At 44.0% G+C, this 19,500-nt stretch overlaps 1 protein-coding gene across 5 annotated transcripts in view; it reads right to left on the minus strand.

The window, feature by feature from the left end:
* Positions 1 to 766: 766 nt before the first annotated feature.
* NF1 (neurofibromin 1) overlaps positions 767 to 19,500 on the minus strand; it is a 265,222-nt gene continuing 246,488 nt past the window's right edge. For all 5 annotated transcript variants that reach the window (XM_058164229.1, XM_058164226.1, XM_058164230.1 and 2 more), the window contains 3 exons: positions 15,446 to 15,492; positions 13,338 to 13,554; positions 767 to 3,528 (listed from right to left, as the gene is read on the minus strand). In XM_058164229.1, the coding sequence (XP_058020212.1) occupies positions 3,386 to 3,528; positions 13,338 to 13,554; positions 15,446 to 15,492 (407 nt within the window). In that variant the 3' untranslated portion in view covers positions 767 to 3,385. The remainder of the gene's footprint in view (positions 3,529 to 13,337; positions 13,555 to 15,445; positions 15,493 to 19,500) is intronic.

Genomic DNA, 19,500 nt, shown 5'->3' on the forward strand with positions numbered 1-19,500 from the left:
GTTTAAAAGCAGGGCTGTCCAACCTCGGCAACTTGTGGACTTCAACTCAGCCGGCAACTGAAGTCCACAAGTCTTAAAAAGTTGCCAAAGTTGGACACCCGCTTTAAAGTGTTGTCCAAGCTCACCCAACATGGCTGGGTTTCTGAACCACAAACTCTCCAGCCTCACTTCAGCTCAGATTTGATGTGTGAACCTATCCTGATGGTTTCTACTAAGGGGAGACTTAGCTACATGCCATGGGGAATACATCTGGGTGCATTCATACTGCTGTTCCTGTGCCATGCCGGTATTCCCCACAAAGCCCCTCTACCACCCCTTTCCTTTGTCAAGCTGAGTCCACCAAGGACTTCAGATCAGGGGTCTCCAACCTTGGTCCCTTTAAGACTTGTGGACTTCAACTCCCAGAGTCCCTCAGCCAGCTTTGCTGGCTGAGGGACTCTGGGAGTTGAAGTCCACAAGTCTTGAAGGGACCAAGGTTGGAGACCCCTGATTCAGATGATCCCCTAATACCCAGAAAAGGCTCAAACTTTTTCCTCCTGAAGGTGAAAAACCTCCCAGCTGTGGTCATGCACGGCGGACCGCAAAGATGCTGCAACGAAACTAACTCTAAAAAGGAATTTAAAATGTTCTTACAACTACTCTGAATCTATGCCTCTTAGAGGTTCCCTGGGCGAAGGAAACCAGTTTCAGCAAACTCAAAAAAAAGCTGAACTTGACTGGAGATTCTTATTTTTGGATTCGCAGAGGAGGAGGAGGAGGAGGAGGAGGAGGAGGAGGAGGAGGAGGAGGAGGAGGAGGAGGAGGAGGACACAAAGCAGAGGGCTTCTTCTCAAATCCTTCTGGAGTAGGACATTTACTCCTCCCAACGTCAACAAGTCACCTAGAGGCTGTTATTAGCTTTTGTCAGCTTTTAAGAGCAGGGATCTCCGAACCTGGCCGTTTTAACCCCTTGTGGACTTCCGACTCCCAGAATTCCTCAGCCAGCATGGCTAGCTAAAGGATTCTGGAAGCTGAAGTCCACAAATCTTAAAAGCGGCCAGGTTTGGAGAGCCCTGCTCTAAAGATATTGGACTACATCTCTCAAAACCCCTAACCAATACCGCCAGCATGTCTCATTCTACAGGTGGAACACACTCTGGCCTCCTTTAATAAGTGCAATCTGGTTTCCAAAGTTTCCAGGCAAGACCAAACAAACATCCCACTGGCAGGAAATTTTAGGAGCAGCAGCCCTCCTCCATCCAGAAAAGGCCAGTCTAGAATAAACAGGCTTCTTTGGAATAAGATGTTTGGCTTTAGATGGAGCCTCCTCTCCAGGTGTGGTTCAGGTTACGGAACGGATGCAGGTAACCAGACAGAAGTCCAAAAGATTTTGGAAGAGCCTTCCTTGACTGCCAGGGAAATTTCCCCAACTTTGTTGGCACTCAGTGATAATCCACTTGGTGTCCACCTTTCCACACCACCGATTTTGGCAGGTGGCTGTATCATCTGTGTGGCACATGGAGCAATTTTGGCAGAGTAGTTGTAACTTCTCCAAAACATTGGATTTGGCATGACAACATATATCGCAAAGAGACCAGGAATGAACCTAAGTCTTGGGACAAATGCTGGGCCTCCTCTGAGTACAGAAATCTTCACTTAAAGCCTGAAGGAACTTCCACTTCCACCTTTTCCACTCGTGCTTCAATTAATTCAGCTACAGATCCAATGGACCAAGGGAATCCTCTCTTTCCCAATCAACTTCTTTGTGACTTTTCTTGGTTTGGCAGACAGTTGGCATCCGACACTGTATTCGCAGCCCACCTCCCCTGACGTAACAAGATTAAACGGTTCTTCTCCGTACTGATACAATAAAAGCAATTATTTTTATATATACAAAAACACAACTACGCTTTGAATGAATTGCTAATATAACATGCTACCTGACAGTAATAAATCTGGACCTTCATTGTACCATCTTCTGAAAGATTTAGCTGTGGAATTTCACTTACTGAAAATCCGCATTGAAAGTTCATTACAGGGGCCTTAAGGGGTAGTTTAGTTATTTGTGGAGGTGTGGAAGTATAACTTTCAACAGTTAATTAATTTCTGGTTTTTTTTCCGGTTTAAAATCAAGAGGTGATGGATAAAGCTGGCATGGTAAGGCTAGTTTGTTTTGTTGTTTTCTCGGTTGAGGTTTCTCAAACCTTGGTGGAAAGCAAGTGTCAAAATATCAGAGAAAACAGCATATCCAGATTATTCCACCTTCTTTTGGCCATAAAATTCAGGGGTGGTGGTTACGGATCACTGATTTTTCTCTGTTTATTACTTGTACTTTACTGTGAAGTGTATGCAGCATAGCAATCAAAAAATGTTCCATAAAAGCACTTACCATAATTTAGGTCAGCCAGAGGGATGTATATGTGTGTATGAGTGTGTGTGTGTGCGTGCAGGTATCCATGCACGGTTTGTCTAGGGAATCTAAAAAACAAAGTGGTGGAAAGTTTAACAAAATTCAAAGAGTTTGTTCAATCTTGCACAAGGTGCTATTTCTGGAAGCATCAAGGGATACACCATCTCCTCAAATATCTAGTTCAGTATTTCTCAACCATGGCAATTTCTGAGGGAATGGACTTCAACTCCCAGAATTCCACAGCTAGTGTGGCCATTGAAGAGAATTCTGGGTGTTGAAGTCCACACACCTGGAAATTGCCACGGTTAGGAAACACTAGTCTAGATGATTAAATAAAGGAGTATATCTTGACAAATCTAAACGGTGTTCCCCTTACAACTTACAACATTCAGAACTGGGCTCAGAGGACCAGTAAAAGGAAGTCCACAGCTAAAGAGGACACTACACTATGCAAGTTTATTGGCCCAAAAAAATCTCACTAGTGTGCAAACAAAATTGAATATTAACACTTAAAAAAGTAGACACAAAATAAGCTGTAAAAAAGAAACACTCCCCCCCAATCAAAATAATCCCTCAACTTACAAAAAATAATAATAATAATAATGTAGCTATCCGAAGTAAGATGACCATGATTTCTGTGTCTTCGGATACAGTTATCATTACTTCTGCCTATAATTCATTTTATTTTTTCCAGTTCCTCATGTAGTCCCCACTCGTCAGCTTTGAAATCACTGGTTTGAAAATGATCAGAGGAGGAGCGAGTCTTTTTTTTTTTAAAAAAAAGGCAGCTGTATGAAATCGAAGTGAAAATCCAAAATAAATGTACAAGAACTTGTTTCAAAAGTTAATTGCCTGGCACCATGTTGGACAGGGGTGAGGAGGTGGGAGGATCAAATTTAAGTGCGGCATGATTGTTTTGGGGAAGTGGGGCCAGAGGGAATAAGTCAGGATTTTGTTTTTGTTTTTTTTGTTTTTTGTTTTTAAAAAGAAAAAGCTTCACACCATCTTCTTAACACTGTGGCGCTTGAAACTGCCGGTGCTCCGTTGCTTCTGCACTTGGCTAGCTGAGCCATGGCGAGTCCTCCCGCTGTTGGCGTGTGCGGCCGTTGGAGACAGTTCCACGTTCTCCTTGTCGATTCCTTGAAAAAAAATAAATGCGTCAAGAAAGAAAGAAAGGCCCCGGTAGGCAAATCAGCGTAAAACCTTGGACAGTTGATTATAGCAATGGTAAAATAAGGTAACTTGGCTGCATCAAGGGTGTTTCAAAAGGAGGAAGGAAGGAAGGAAGGAAGGAAGGAAGGAAGGAAGGAAGGAAGGAAGGAAGGAAGGAAGGAAGGAAGGAAGGAAGGAGTGCATAGAAGTGCATATGGAGCTGAATTGAATTGGCAGGCAGCAGAAACCTAAGCACCCTCCACATTCTTGGGCTCCCAACCTCACCATCCTGCTGGCTACCAAATATACATAGCTCAGGCTACTGGTACCATCCAGTTGCAGGGAAATGGACTGCATAACTTTTAAATTTAGATATATCTATATCTTTATGGAATCCTTGTGGGCTTGCGAGATCAGGCACTGGGAGAGGAGCAGTTAAGAGGCAATCTGGGTGCTTCTTGAGCTTAAGTCCACCATATCCCCTAAGATGGAGGACACCCTATTTTTCAGAGATTTAAAAACCAGGGTTTGGGATAGATTTGTACCTATTTCCACCATTAAATCCTTTCCAAAGCTCTCCTCTCCCTAAACAGGGCAGTATTAATCCAATTTAGAGAGGAATGTGTATCCTGCAAAAACTTCAGAAACATTTTCAAGGAAGAAAAACAAACAAACACCACCACCCACTCCAGCTGCCTTTTGGAAAATGCCTTTTGGCACCGCCATGGCTTGGATGGTTGAGCATCTCCATAGATAATAAGAAATAGTAATAGTAATAATAATAGTAATAGTAAGGTCAACACTTAAGAGAAGGGAAGTCACAGAATACAAAATGCAGGCCTGAAGATTTGTGGGGCGAGGGCTAAGGATTGAAACGCTGACTCAAAACCTTCCCACCAAAAAGTATTCCAATTTTTTTTAAAAAAAAAAGAGGGATCATCTAATTCCAGTTCAGTTTGTGATTCAACAAGAGGTCGTGACCTCTCTATTTCTGGACTGCACACTTTTTCATTAACAATTAAGGGTGTGAACTGAATCTTGCATCTCTTTCTGCAGAGAGAGTATATTTGAGATTTTAAATCAGGGGCCAGTCCCACCTTGGGACTTCTAAGATTTGTAGACGTCTATGCAGGGGTGAAATGCTCCCGATTCGGACCAGATCGTCCAATCTGGTAGCAATGGCGACGAGTGGTTCGGAGAACCGGTAGCAAAAATCCCTGCCCCTGCCCTTCCCCCCCCCGCCACCCTAGCTGAGCCATGCGATCATCAGAGGTTGTTTTTTTTTTACTTTTAAAAGCATTTCTTTTACACCTCTTTTGGCCGAAGAGGTTGTTAAAAAAATGCTTTTAAAAGGTTCTGGCGATCAGGCAACTCAGCTGAGATCATCAGAACCCTTTAAAAACTTTTTCTCCTCTGGCGATCCCAGCTGAGTTGCCTGATCATCACAGGCTTTTAAAAGCATTTTTTCACAACCTCTTCAGCCAAAGAGTTGTAGAAAAAATGCTTTTAAAAGTAAAAAAAAAAAAAAAAGGTTGGCCACGCCCACCCAGTCACATTACCCCCCCACCATGCCACGCCCACAGAACCGGTAGTAATAAATTTTGCATTTCACCCCTGCGTCTACAGTACTTCCAGAATTCCCCAACCAGCCGAAGTCACCAAGGTGGGACACCCCTGTTTTAAATCAAATGAATGTGAAGGGATAAGAAAAGGTTTGGAAGGAAAGAGAGAAATGGGTCAGGAAATGAGAAAGAGAAGGATGATGGAAAGAGAAGTACAAATACTCCTATGAGAAGATGTAAGCTAAAATTCAAGGGGAGAAAATTATAGAAATGGGTCAAAGGACTTAAGTCTTCTCTAAAGAAGGAAGAATAAGGTACTGACAGCTTTTGGGAGCAGAATTTTTTTTTAAAAAGTCAACTAAGGGATTTAAGACGGAACATATATGCAGATGAGGGGGGAACGGAATTATTTCCTTCTTTCTCCTGTCACTTTAAAACTGGGGACCATCCAAATATTTAAAAAGATTTGGGGCAGATAGGAGAAGATGGGTGGTTTAGCAAGGAGGAAGAAAGTGGTTTGCCAGTATTTAAGAAGAAACTTCTCATTCAGTCCTTTCCTAGAGTTGGAATTACCTGCTATAATCATTTTTGAATTTGGGGATTATCAATTATCAGTTTGGAAAGCTGGTTCTTGAAGGTGATTTGAGAAATGCAGAATGCAGGAAATGTACATTGATTACAGGTGAGACTTATGTTTGGTCTTTTGGACTTCTGTTTGTGGATGTTTCACTCCCCAACAGTGAACTAGTTGGGGAGGATGCTACCTAGTTGGGTAATGAAATGTCTATAAACAAAAGTTCTACATTTAGGCAAGAAAAGCCAAATGCACAGGTATCTTGTGCATGTGGTACCTTGCTCAATAGTGGTGACTGTGAGAGGGATCTTGGAGTCCTAGTGGACAACCATTTAGATATGAGCCAGCAATGTGCAGCAGCTGCCAGAAAAGCCAACACAGTTCTAGGCTGCATAAACAGAGGGATAGAATCAAGATCACATGAAGTGTTAATACCACTTTATAATGTCTTGGTAAGGCCACACTTGGAATACTGCATCCAGTTTTGGTCACCATGATGTAAAAAAGATGTTGAGACTCTAGAAAGAGTGCAGAGATGATTAGGGGACTGGAGGCTAAAACATATGAAGAACAATTGCAGGAACTGGTTATGCCTAGTTTAATGAAAAGAAGGACTAGGGGAGATATGATAGCAGTGTTCCAATATCTCAGGGGTTGTCATAAAGAAGAGGGAGTCAATCTATTCTCCAAAGCACCTGAGAGTAGAACAAGAAGCAATGGGTGGAAACTAATCAAGGAGAGAAGCAACCTAGAACTATGGAGAAATTTCCTGATAGTTAGAACAATTAATCAGTGGAACAACTTGCCTCCAGAAGTTGTGAATGCTCCAACACTGGAAATTTTTAAGAAGAGGTTGGATAACCATTTGTCTGAAGTGGTGTAGGGTTTCCTGCCTAAGTGGGGGGTTGGATTAGAAGACCTCCAAGGTCCCTTCCAACTCTGTTATTCTATTCTATTCTATTCTATTCTATTCTATTCTATTCTATTCTATTCTATTCTATTCTATTCTATTCTATTCTATTCTATTCTATTCTATTCTATTCTATTCTATTCTATTCTAAACAATCAAGCTCTGAGACCACCAAGATCTCCACCAAAGAGACAGGTTCCAGAGACTGATTCAAAGAGTAACTTCTCAGATGAACTTCCACCATTGCTGAAGCAACGTGGTTCATGCTAATTTTTCCTATTAACCCAACCCTCTTAGAAAGACAAGGACCAGGGATGGAGTTGTTACTCAACAATGGCAGAGCTCCAGAATTCACTACACTTCACTACACTTCCACTTTGCCTTGTTGCAATCCCCAAAGTGTAGAAGTTAACATGCACAAAGGACTCTAACTAGAATTTGCAGGGCAAAGGATCAGTCATTTCTAGAAATGAGAACAAGATTGACTGTAACATCAACTCCAAACTAACGCCCTGCCCCGAATATCGACAAGTAAGGGAATAAAGGGGAGATTGAGTTGTCAAAATGTAGCACGGAGTCCTTGCAGAACTGTGCAAGGACGAACAGTTCTTGTAACACTTTGGCCAGCTTCCCCAGGCGTCACTCGGATTAGTATATCCTGCAGCAGGAAAAGAAATATATACCCACTATATTCTTGGCAGCAGTTGTGTGAGTTGCCACTTTTCTGCACGTAAACAAGTCTGCCCAGAGGAAAGGTTTTTACTGATGATAATCTGAAAATCTCAAAGAAACGGGGGACAAATATTGGGGTTAAGAAACAAAGCAATTCTTATTAAATCAAGGCGCTGTGAAAACCTCTCAGAACAGACATGTTCCCTGAGAGAACAGCTTCCTCTCCACTACTCTTCTCTCGAGAGATTGCAATGATTTGAGCAGTTACAAGTAGGTGAGACATATTTGTGGCACATGGAGGTGATCTGGTAGCTAATTGTGTGCTAAGCCACAATCTCCAGGGGTGGGCTTCAAAAAGGGGTTCTCTGCCCGGTTGCTGGGTGGGAGTGGCCATGTTGGGCGTGGCCTAGTTGGCCTCCTGCACCACAGCACGGGGGGGTGGAGAGGGGGAACTTTTTTGCCCTCCCTGGGCTCCGGAGGCTTTCACTGAGCCTCCGGGAGGGCGAAAACGACCTCCCCAGGCTCTGAAGGCCCTCTGGAGGCTGGAAGCGGGCCCATTTCTGGCCTTCCTGAACTTCCAGCAGACCCATTTTTTGCCCTCCCCGAGCCTCTGCGCGGGCCCTGCACTTAACCTGCATCCAAAACGGGCCGTATGGGGACCCTGGAAGGGGTAGGGTGGGCGGGGCCAGCCAGGAGTGGGATTTGGGGGTTCTCTGAACTGCACAGAATCTTAGCTAGAGGTTCTCCCAAACCCCTGTGAACCCCCAGCAGCCCACCTCTGCAACATAATCCCCAGGGCCATGCTGGCTCAGAACTGTGGCAGTTGCGTTCCAACATCCCTGGAATGTCTTAGATCAAATAATGGCTTGGATCTGGGTCTCCGTTATGAGAGAGAGCCAATCAACTCCACCCTCTTAAACGTCAAGATTTTGGAGCTAGGAAGACCACAGAATAAGGTGAGCAATGCTAGCAAAGAAAAAACATTAAAATTTTGTGACCCAAAGAGCCAAAGGGAACTTCTGTTCAGGAGCCCTGATGGCGCAGTGGTTAGAATGCAGTATTGCAGGCTGGCTCTGCCCACAGCCTGGAGTTTGATCCTGACAGGGATGGAGGGTGACTCAGCCTTCCAGCCTTCTGAGGTCGGTAACACCTCAACAACACCCCAGATGGTTGGGGGCAAGATGACGCTATAAACCACTTAGAGAGTGGTGTAAAGTACCATGGGATGGTAAATAAGTCTGAGTGTTATTACTATTGCTATTGTTCTGCCTACCAGTCCCTGCAGAACAACGGCCAGAAAGAGTTTCCTTGAATTGGGCCTTTCTGGGAAAAAACTGCAGGACTCAACTGAGATCCTTGCCTTTTTCAAACCTCATCCTAAGATCTCAATGGGATGGGATTTTGTTGTTTTCTAAGACTCTGCTCTTCTTGTAACAATGACATTATTTGCTAAAACCCAAGACACCAGTCCAGAATGACCTCCGAATCCATAGCTCGGAGGTGCACCAACATTTTCGGGGTGAAGGTTGCACGTGACACTCCAGGGAAACACTCCCAAAAGTGAAGAGGCCAGGGCAGAAACTAAATTTGATGTAAAATTTAAGTAACATTAAAATCACCTAAATTTGTGTTCTCTCCCTGTGTATTTAATAATTCATTTGTTCTACCATATTTGGTTTGGATTTTATTGAAGTGATGCATTCCACAGGAATAAGAGGCAGGTCAGTGCAGATGGGTTGTGTGAGAGAAAGAGGGTGAAGGCAGTTCCTCCGTAATAGTTCCCAGGGTATATATGGTAGATGCAGATAGTAGGGTGCTTAGCCTGGCAAGCATCTATTTATAGGTGTGGAGCAATAAAGAACTCGCCACATGTCTATCTTGGTTTTTGGGCCTTACAAATCAATCTTGCCAACTTGAAGCACTGTCATATACTCTGAGAATTATTACCTGTCTTCTCCCTCTTTCCCTCACACAACGTATCAGGACTGAGCTGCCTCTTATTCCTCTGGCATGCATGCCCCCTCCCTCCTGGGAATCCAACCCACTACATTCCACCATAATTGGCAATTTCTGAAGAAATTGTGGAAAATGCCCCAAAGGCTTTGAAAGGGAACAGAACGAGAGGTTAAATGATCTCCATCGGAGATGGATTAGGACAGGGCTCTGCAAACTTGGCTCCTTTAAGACTTGTGGACTTCAACTCCCAGAGTTCTGGGAGTTGAAGTCCACAAGTCTTAAAGGAGCCAAGTTTGCAGAGCCCTGGAGTAGGATATCCACTCGAGGCCCAATTCATCCTGCATTTCCCTTTGTCAAAGGGATCATAGAATCATAGGGCCAGAAGGGACTTTGGAGGTCTTCTACTCAAATCCCTTGCCCAAGATAGGAGTCCTTAAATCATCCCACACAAATGTTTATCCGGACAGGAAATCCCTCCTTATTTCCAGGTTGAACCTCCCTCTGATGAGCTCCCACCCATTGCTTCGTGTCCCGTCCTTGGGTGCAATGGAGAATAAATGCCCTCTTCCCTGTGATAAGCCCTTCAATTGGGTAGACATCTTTTGACTAGCCATGTTACACACACACACACACACACAAATTCCTTTCGTTTCCCAAAAGCAATAGCTCATGCGAGTAGAATGGAACAGATGGAGGGGGAGGAGGAGAAAGAGTTAGAGAATGTGTACCTGGGCGAGGAAGGTTGGATGAAAACGGCTGATTTAGAGCAAGGCAGAGATGCTTCACAGACATAAGATGAGAGAGGTAAGATGACCGATCAACCATCAGGATTCGGGGAAAGATACAAAACATTTACTGGACAGGGATAATGTGTACATCTCTCTATCCCTCCCGGTGTCCTTCCCCTGCCCACCTCAAGCAATCATTCTCACTCCCTACACAAATCGGATATATGGAAAAGCACGTTTTTGTCTGAACGGTGCACTTTGCAAGAGGAGAAACATTGGAGAAAGCCTGGCTCAGGTCCCAGGGCCTGTTTCAATGCAGAGGGAAGAAGCAACCAAAACCACTCACTTGATGCAGCTATCATGTGTCAAAAGGAGACAGTGAAGAAAAAGTTCCTTTTTGCTGTCTCTAGCCCACCTGTTTCTCAATCTTGACAACTTTTAAGCGGTGTGGACTTCAACTCCTAGGATTCCCCAGCTAGCATGATGGTTGAGGAATTCTGGGAGTTGAAGTCCACGCATCTTAAAGTTGCCAAGGATAAGGAACCCTGTTCTTAGTCTAAAGCAGAGTGTCTTATTGGAACTCCCAAAGCCACCTCGACTAGACAAAGTAGACACCCATTATACACTGAAATAACCGAAAATACTTGTAGCTCGGGTTTTAGATTTTGGTAGTGGTTTGCTCTCCAAGCTTCTTTCAATTTAGTTTCTGAACATTTCGTTACCAGACTAGGTAACGTCATCAGCAGGATTTTATTGTCCTATTCTCCTTTGCCTATAAAATGTCTTGTTGGGTCAGTTGGTTGTGTGATTGATTGTTCGTCTGGAGCTATATTTAAATTCTGAGCAGCAACAGGAGAACCAATCAGCTGCTCAGAATTTAAATATAGCTCCAAACGAACAACCAATCTTACAACCAACTGACACACAAGACATTTTATAAGCAAAGGAGAATAGGACAAGAAAATCCTGCTGATGACGTTACCTAGTCTGGTAACGAAACGTTCAGAAACTAAACTGAAACAAGCTTGGAGAACAAACCACTGCCAAAATTATTATACATTCTCCAAAAACTTCCAGAACTCCCAAACTTTTTCCTAATTCCTTCTATGATTGAAGCAACCCTATTTGGACAAATCAAGAGTGTGTCTTTGACTAAAAGTTCTCCCTCCGCTTCTGATGTAAATTTAGGAAATGTAGAGCAGATACTCTCAGCTGCAGCTCTGAATCTGCCTTCTGATTGGCCATTATTGCTTCAGACATTCACTTTAGGGATCAAAGTTCTGGCAAATTCCTGCTTTCCCGATTTTTGTTTTTCATGGAAAACCCACTGCCCTCCCCCATCAAGAGGAGTGACATAGGAATTAACCACATAGAAACAAAAGGTAAGTCAGGGAGGCTTGAAAACCAATTTCTATATTTTTCTTTACATCCATGAATGCTTTCAGGTAATGGACAACTGTATTTTACATGGAACAAGAGAGAAATCATGCAGCCACGTCTCACACAGAGGTACAAATAGGAAGGGGCCTAAACTATGTCTGTATAGACTGTGTTCATATAACATGACTAACAAGGCAGCTGGGTAGGGAAAAGCAAAAATAAAAATGCAACAGTTAAACAATCTATCAAGCAAACATGAAAACACTGTCAAACTATTCACTACGGCTGAATTACTATTAACTCTTCTCATCATTCCTATCATTCATCTCCTCCCACTTAGGACTGCATGACTGCTGCTTGCATCCTTATAATTTATATTGATATTTATTGTTTCCTGGTTGCTTATTTGTACCCTATGACTATCATTGAGTGTTGTACCTTATGATCTTGAGCAGGGGTCTCCAACCTTGGTCCCTTTAAGACTTGTGGACTTCAACTCCCAGAGTTCCTCAGCCAGCAAAGCTGGCTGAGGAGTCCTGAGAGTTGAAGTCCACAAGTCTTAAAGGGACCAAGGTTGGAAACCCCTGATCTTGAGGAATGCATCTTGTCTTTTTATATACACTGAAAGCATATGCACCAAAGATAAATTCCTTGTTTGTCCAATCACACTTGGCCAATAAAGAATTCTGTTCTGTTCTGTTCCGTTCCAGTCCAGTCCAGTCCAGTCCAGTCCAGTCCACTCTACTCTACTCTATAAGCCTAGTGCCAAATCAACAACTTGTATCGAACTACACAATCCACTACTTGTGAGAAAAGCCAGCTCTTACCAGCTTTCTAGAAAGCGAAGAGATTGCAAGCTTGTTGGATTACCAGGGAAAGGATGTTTCACAGCAGAAGGCGCCGCTACAGAAAAGATATGCTTCCTAGCCACCACTAGATGGCGATATTTGAGGGAAGAAAGGGACCTAGAACAGGGGTCTGCAACCTTGGTCCCTTTAAGACTTGTGGACTTCAACTCCCAGAGTTCCTCAGCCAGCTTTGCTGGCTGAGGGGCTCTGGGAGTTGAAGTCCACAAGTCTTAAAGGGACCAAGGTTGCAGACCCCTGACCTAGAAGGTGACTGTCACTCTTAACTTGGCTGCTGGGGCCTCCCCAAAGATGCTTTTTCAAGAGGCAACTGCACTTCCTTGTTTTTTTCTTTTTTAGACATTTTGCTTCTCATCCAAGAAGCTTCTTCAGCTCTGACAGGATAGTGGGGAGCTGAAGAAGCTTCTTGGATGAGAAGCAAAATGTCTTCCAGTTGTCCAGTTGTCTCCTGAAAAAAAGCACCTTTGGGACAACCATGAGCTGGATGACTGAGAATCTCTACAGACTGCGAGGGCCTAATTAAGGAACTTCCAAGAAAAAAAAGCAGCAACAGCCCTACCAACACTGACAGGGCAAGCCACTAGTACACTATAAACAGAGAGCAAACCCTACTCCCTTCTAGCATTGAAGATATTACCTGGTTGGGTAATGAAACCATTATGTAGTGCAAGAACACTACTAAGCTTCAGAGACCACCAAGGACTCCCACAGCTGCATCACTGGATTGGATAATTGCACTGCAAAGCTTATTTTGTATGATAATAGGCATGAGTTAGGAAGAAGCCCCAATTTTCTTTGAGGCAAGAATATTTTATTTTTGAAGGTAAAAATAATCTGTGACTCTGTACCTGCGCAACTAGCTGATCCTCCAATTATCACACAACCTTTAAAAATACTAGTAAGGGAAAGATGAAGAATAGTGTGGGGACACCATCAGTTCTGATGTTCTGGCTAAGTATTCACCAGAAAGTAAACCTATTAGTTGATTCTTCAATCCAAGCTCATGGGTCTCCTTAAAGTAAGTGGGAGTAAGATGGGGACGTCTGGTGCAACGGGTGAGAGAAAGGATCCAACACCCACTACCCAAGGAAGATGGCCCAAACCGGAATGGGAATGAACTCAGATTGAGAAATGGATGCCAAACTGACCTGGGGAATGCTGGGAAGTGGCAAGTGAGGTCATGGAATTCGAAAGGTTCAGGTTTGCAGTGATGCTGAGCTGGCTCTGCACTGCAGGAGGGTAAGGAGATGTTGGGGTTAGAAGGGACTCTTCACTGATCTCCTCGTCCATTCCAGGCAAGTAGGTATCGATCAAGGCATCAAGGAACTTCACAATCAGCTCAGCGTAGTCGGGGATTTGACTTTGCTAGAAGAAAATGAAAAAAGAATGAACTTCCTATTGCTTTTTGTTTGTTTGTTCGTTCGTTTTTGGTGGTGTCCTTGGTGGTCTCTGAGCTTGGTTTTTTGTTTTTTTTTCCTTGCAGATGTTTCATTACCCAAGTAGGTAACATAATCAGTGCTGGAAGAGAGTGACTTCTTTTTCTCTGTTCACGTATAAGTAGCCTGCCCTGTTGATATGGGTGAGAATTGTCTTGGTGGCTCCAAGAACCACCAAGAAAACTTCCACCAACTAACAGGATAAGCCGCTAGAATATAAACCCTTCTAGAACTGATGATGTTATCTAGTTGGATAGTGAAACCTGTACAAGAAAACATCCAAGTTCAGAGACCACCAAGGACCCCATAAGTACAATGCTCAGCTACAAATATTTTCTTTTATCAGAATCATTTCTCCCCCCACTCCCCTTTTATCTTAATCAATGGATCCCACACTTCCCAAGAGGTCTTCTCCAACTGGGACAACTCCTTTTACCCCTTGCCAATGTCAAAGGACTCCAGATCTAAGGACAAATCTCCTCCAGCTAAAAGAGGAAATGGTCAGCCAGGAACTATGTGCTCTGAATCAAGCTCTCTGAAAAAAGTCAACTGGACTGCATGTGGTTAAGTTCTTAATTATTTGACTTTTCCACCAAATAGGGGAAAAAAACCAACATTCAACTACGTTTCATATATTTCTGATGGTACTTTTACTACCTATGTCAGTTTTTTAGGCTATCAAAGCTTCATGCATTATGAAATATATAATTGGACTTCAGGTGCGTAGGTCATAATGGACAAACCCCTCAGTTAAAATAAGATTTTTTAAAAATAGGAATATGGTTACCTAACACCACCCACTTCTGAAATCAGGTTTCTTTGTTTCTATCAATTCAAAGTCCATTTGAGGCTGTGTCCATCCAATGTCACCTTGGTAGCAAAATTCTAATACAGCATGCTAAGCTCAACTCATGGCTCAGTAATTCTAGATTGGCTGTTAAGGAGAGTCCTATGGAGAAAGGGGTGCTTGAGTTTCAGCTGTGACTAGATATTTGTCATCTGGCATAACAAGGGGCCAAGAAAAGGCAAGAGAGACAGGCCTGTCATTATGGCGGGTGAACGAGAACTAGCAAGGCAAAGCATGGCAAAATGGACTGGACCTAGATGAAGAATAGACTGGCTAGCAATTCTTGGGGCATCCATCTTGACTTAGTTTCCTGACCTACAGTATTTGGAGGTTCTTGGTCTACAAGCGTTTATTACGCTGGAACTATTCAGGGAGGAAGGACACAGCTATTCTTATCAGTATAGTTCTTGGACTGACTTTAGAGAGTTGGAAGTACAGAGGAAGTACAAATTTACATACATTCCAGTTTATGTAAATTCAATAGAATTCTAGGAGAATTCTATGACACCTAGCTACATAGAATCCTAGAATTGTCAAGTTGGATGGGACCACAAGGATCATCTAAGTCCAACCTTCTGCCCTACGGGTAATTTTCGACTTACAAACATTCATTTAGTGACTGTTTGAAGTTACAACGGCACTGATAAAAGTGGCTTACGACCAGTCCTTGCACTTACAACCACTGCAGCATCCCCATAGTCACATGATCATAATTCACAATATTTGAATATGATATGTAATGACTGTAAAATATTTCAAGATTGAAAACATCAAAATCAGAAACATCCATTCCAAGATCAGAACAGCCAGTTTGCCCCCCTCCCCTCCCTGCAGTGCCCAGAACTGCTCTGAGATTAGGCTGTTTCTCGTGACTACTGATAATTTCCTTATTAACTTCCAGTGGGACTCACCCTCTCACATCCATTCTGATTTTACCAAGACCATCAATCTGAAAGATGCCCAAATCACTCACCTTAGAAAATGGTCCTGCAAACCTCCACAAACCGTTAAATCCAAAACCTGCAAATCAACAGCAGCAGCAATAAAGAGAGAGTCGTTTTATTAGGAAAACGATGAGAGAAATCTAACTGCCACATAATCCACAATCATTCCTTCTTATTCTTTGGTTGAAGCCTGGTCTATACATCCTGATTACTGTATTTTTCGGAGTATAAGACACATCGGAGTATAAGACAGACCTTAAGTTTTTGGAGATGAAAATAGGAAAAAAAAATCTGCCTACCAGGTATTCATCTGGCTAGCGTCCTTAGTCTGGTCAGCTTCAGCACATTAGTTCGCTCGCTAGTTTTGAGGTTGGGGCTGGTTGGGGCTAAAAAACAGCTTCTAATGCACAGCTGATCGTCGGAGGGAGCTCCAGTGACTAAAGCAGGCCAAGTGCGGAAGGGCTAAGAGAAGGCAGCAGCTGTTCTGGGTAGTCATTTTGGGCACCGTGCATCATGTTTTCAGCCTCCAAACAGGTCGCATTTTCGGGTGGCGATCGGCAGTGATGTGCTTTGGCGATCTCCACAGCCTTGAAGGGCTCTCAAACGGAGTGTTTGGAGGCTGAAAATGCAACACATGAAGCCCCAAAACACAAGCCATTGTCGGTGGCAATCTCTGCAGCCAGGAAGAGGAGGCGCAGAGGCCAAACACTCCCACGTTTTTGGCGAATTCCAGAGCAGAGTGATAAAAAAACCCCACAGACATCTCAAGCAGCCTCTGGCTGCAAATATTCCAGCCCAGCTCTGTGTACACCAAGGCTGCACAGCAATAAATCCAGCAGGACAAATCAAGGAGTTCAGGAAGCAAAAGATCCAGGTAATTAATCTAGAAAGCCAGAAAGAATGCAAGGACTCTTAAAAGTTCAAACATCAGCACTCAACACTTCAGGAACTCAGTGTTTGTTCCCAACAAATGCCGCTCTCCACGGCGCCCCTTTAAGCCTCATTCCCCAGGTGTGCCTTGTGAAGATGTAGCCTGCTCAGTCTGCACTGTTCTCACCTTCTCTCCACTCTCCGAGCTCTCAGATCAGGAGGGAGTGGTCCTTGCTCCTTGCCTCAGCTATGTCTTGCATGTTCATCCTGCCCTTGTTCCCCCCTGTCTACAAGCTGTTCTAAACAGTACCTGGATGAAACTGTCTATCTTGATCCATTCCAGTCCGGTTTCCGGCCTGGTCACAGCACGGAAACAGCCTTGGTCGCGCTGGTTGATGATCTCTTGAGAGCTCGGGACAGAGGTTGTTCCTCTGTCTTGGTCCTATTAGATCTCTCAGCGGCTTTTGATACCATCGATCATGGTATCCTGCTGCGCCGACTCGAGGGACTTGGAGTGAGTGGCACTGTTCATCGGTGGTTCTCCTCCTACCTCTCCGACCGGTCGCAGACAGTGTTGACGGGGGGACAGAGATCGACCCCAAGGCGCCTCTTATGTGGGGTGCCGCAAGGGTCGGTTCTCTCGCCTCTTCTGTTCAACATCTATATGAAGCCGCTGGGTGAGATCATCCGTGGTCTTGGGGTGAGTTGTCATCTATCGCTGATGATACTCAGCTCTATATTTCCACCCCTAACCACCCCAGCAGGCTGTTGAAGTGATCTCCCAGTGCCTAGAGGCCGTACGGGTCTGGATGGGGAGGAACAGACTCAGACTCAATCCCACCAAGACCGAGTGGCTGTGGATGCTGGCGGCCCGGTACAGTCAGTTAATTCCATCACTGACCATTGGGGACGAACTATTGGCCCCCACGGAAAGGGCTCGTAATCTGGGCGTCCTCCTGGATGCATGGCTGTCTTTAGAAGATCATATGATGGCCGTCACCAGGGAGCCTTTCATCAGGTTCGCCTGATACGCCAGTTCGCCCTTTCTGGATCGGGCTTCCTTATGCACGGTCGCTCATGCCCTTGTTACATCCCGCCTGGACTACTGTAATGCTCTCTACATGGGGCTCCCTTGAAGTGTGCCCGGAGACTCCAACTGGTCCAGAATGCGGCTGCGCTGGTGATAGAGGAGCACCTTTGGCTCCCATGTAACACCCTCCTGCGTAACCTGCACTGGCTCCCAGTGGTCTTCCGGGTTCACTTTAAGGTACTTGTCATCACCTTTAAACGCCCATGGCCTAGGGCCGGGATATTTACGGGACCGCCTACTGCCACCATTAGCCTCTCACCGACCAGTGCGCTCTCACAGAGAGGGACTCCTCCGGATACCGTCAGCTAAACAATGTCGGCTGGCGACCTCTTGGGGGGGGGCCTTCTGTGGGGGCCCCTACCTCTGGAACGAGCTCCTCTGGGGCTTCGTCAACTCCCCGATCTCAAGTCCTTCCGCCGCGAGCTGAAGACGTTGCTGTTTCGAAGAGCAGGACTAGCCTGAATGTAGTTTTTTAAATTGGGATTTTTAAAAAAGGGGTTTAAATGAGGTTTTAAATTTGTATTCAAAAGTTAGAGCATCAATTGAATTCAACTATCTATTCTTTAGCTGTTTTTAATCTATTATATGTTTTCTGTTGTTTTTTGTCTGTGAACCGCCCTGAGTCCTTCGGGAGAAGGGCGGTATACAAATATAATAAATAAATAAATAAATAAATAAACCTGAAAGGCCTTGGCCTGACTGGCCCCGCCCCTCCCCATTTTCCTCCACAGCCAATGAAGCCGTCCCCTCAATCTCTGTTGGCTCAGGTTCCAGGGTGGGGGCCAGTGGGTGGGCGGGGTTACATTTGGAGTATGACGCACCCAAATTTTCAGCCTCTTTTAGGAAGGAAAAAATTGTGTCTTATACTCTGAAAAATATGGTAATCACTTTGATGCCTGCACCACCCCATGAACCCATCAAGGGACTCACCCTTAAGGCCCCAGAACTCCATTCTATACCTGGCGGTTAGTCAACAGGTACAGATAATTCAGGATATAGCAGACAAGGGAGATTCAATTCACACTTCTAAACCAGGTTGAGTGTGCAAAATGTAACATGCTTTTCAGCCACTGAAATGTTGTGACTGCTTAACATTCTTTAACGGTTCAGCTCTCTATCCATTTATCATCAAAATCATAACTATTACTCCAACAATGTCTCAACCTCAGACATTTCTGATACACATGTAATAAAATACAATACAATACGGTAGTCTGATGCCTAAGGCAGGAGCCATAAAACTAGTAAAACGCAATTGGTTAAGGCACAAACCATATTTTAAATTAGCGCTGTCTTTGCTTTCTTGCAGCCATTAAAATGGGAGGGAAGGAAAAGCTTAAAAAAGAAAGTGAAGTGAATTGAGACTGTGTGTGTGAGAGAGAGAGACAAATTCTTCTGAAATCCTCGCTGAAGGGAGATCGTTTTACTTTGTAGGCGAGTGGCATTTGTGTTGTTTTAAAACCCTCTAACCCTAACCCTAACCCTAACTCTAACCCTTTTTGTACTTTTAAACCAACCTTTCTTATGAAAAAACTGCACGAAGGACAGTCACCATGAGGGAGTAAGTACCCAAAGGGCATTATTTTTAAATGTCAAAAAAAGTAGAATTAGTACTCCTTGGCCTTTACTTTTAAAACAAGGCAATCCCTTTGCAAACCTTTCAAAGGGCCTCTGGTGGCTCAGCAGACTAAGTCTGTCTGTTATTAACACAGCTGCTTGCAACTACTGCAAGTTCAAGTCCCACCAGGCCCAAGGTTGACTCAGCCTTCCATCCTTTATAAGGTAGGTAAAATGAGAACCCAGATTGTTGGGGGCAATACAAGTTGACTTTGTATATAATATATAATATACAAATGGATGAAGACTAATGCTTAACATAGTGTAAGCCGCCCTGAGTCTTCGGAGAAGGGCGGGATATAAATTCAAATTTTAAAAAAATGAAATTATGTGTCTTCCTGCAAAAAAAGTCAAGAAAGGTTTGGTGCTGTATTCATTTAAGCCGGGGTGAAATGCTCCTGGGTTTGGACCAGATCGCTTGATCTGGTAGCGATGGTCTACACATTTGAAACTGGCCAAGGTTGAGAAACACTGGCTTGCATGCTGCAAAGAACAAATATTGGTAGG

This window comes from Ahaetulla prasina, chromosome 1, assembly GCF_028640845.1.
Source record: "Ahaetulla prasina isolate Xishuangbanna chromosome 1, ASM2864084v1, whole genome shotgun sequence".
NCBI lineage: Eukaryota > Metazoa > Chordata > Lepidosauria > Squamata > Colubridae > Ahaetulla > Ahaetulla prasina.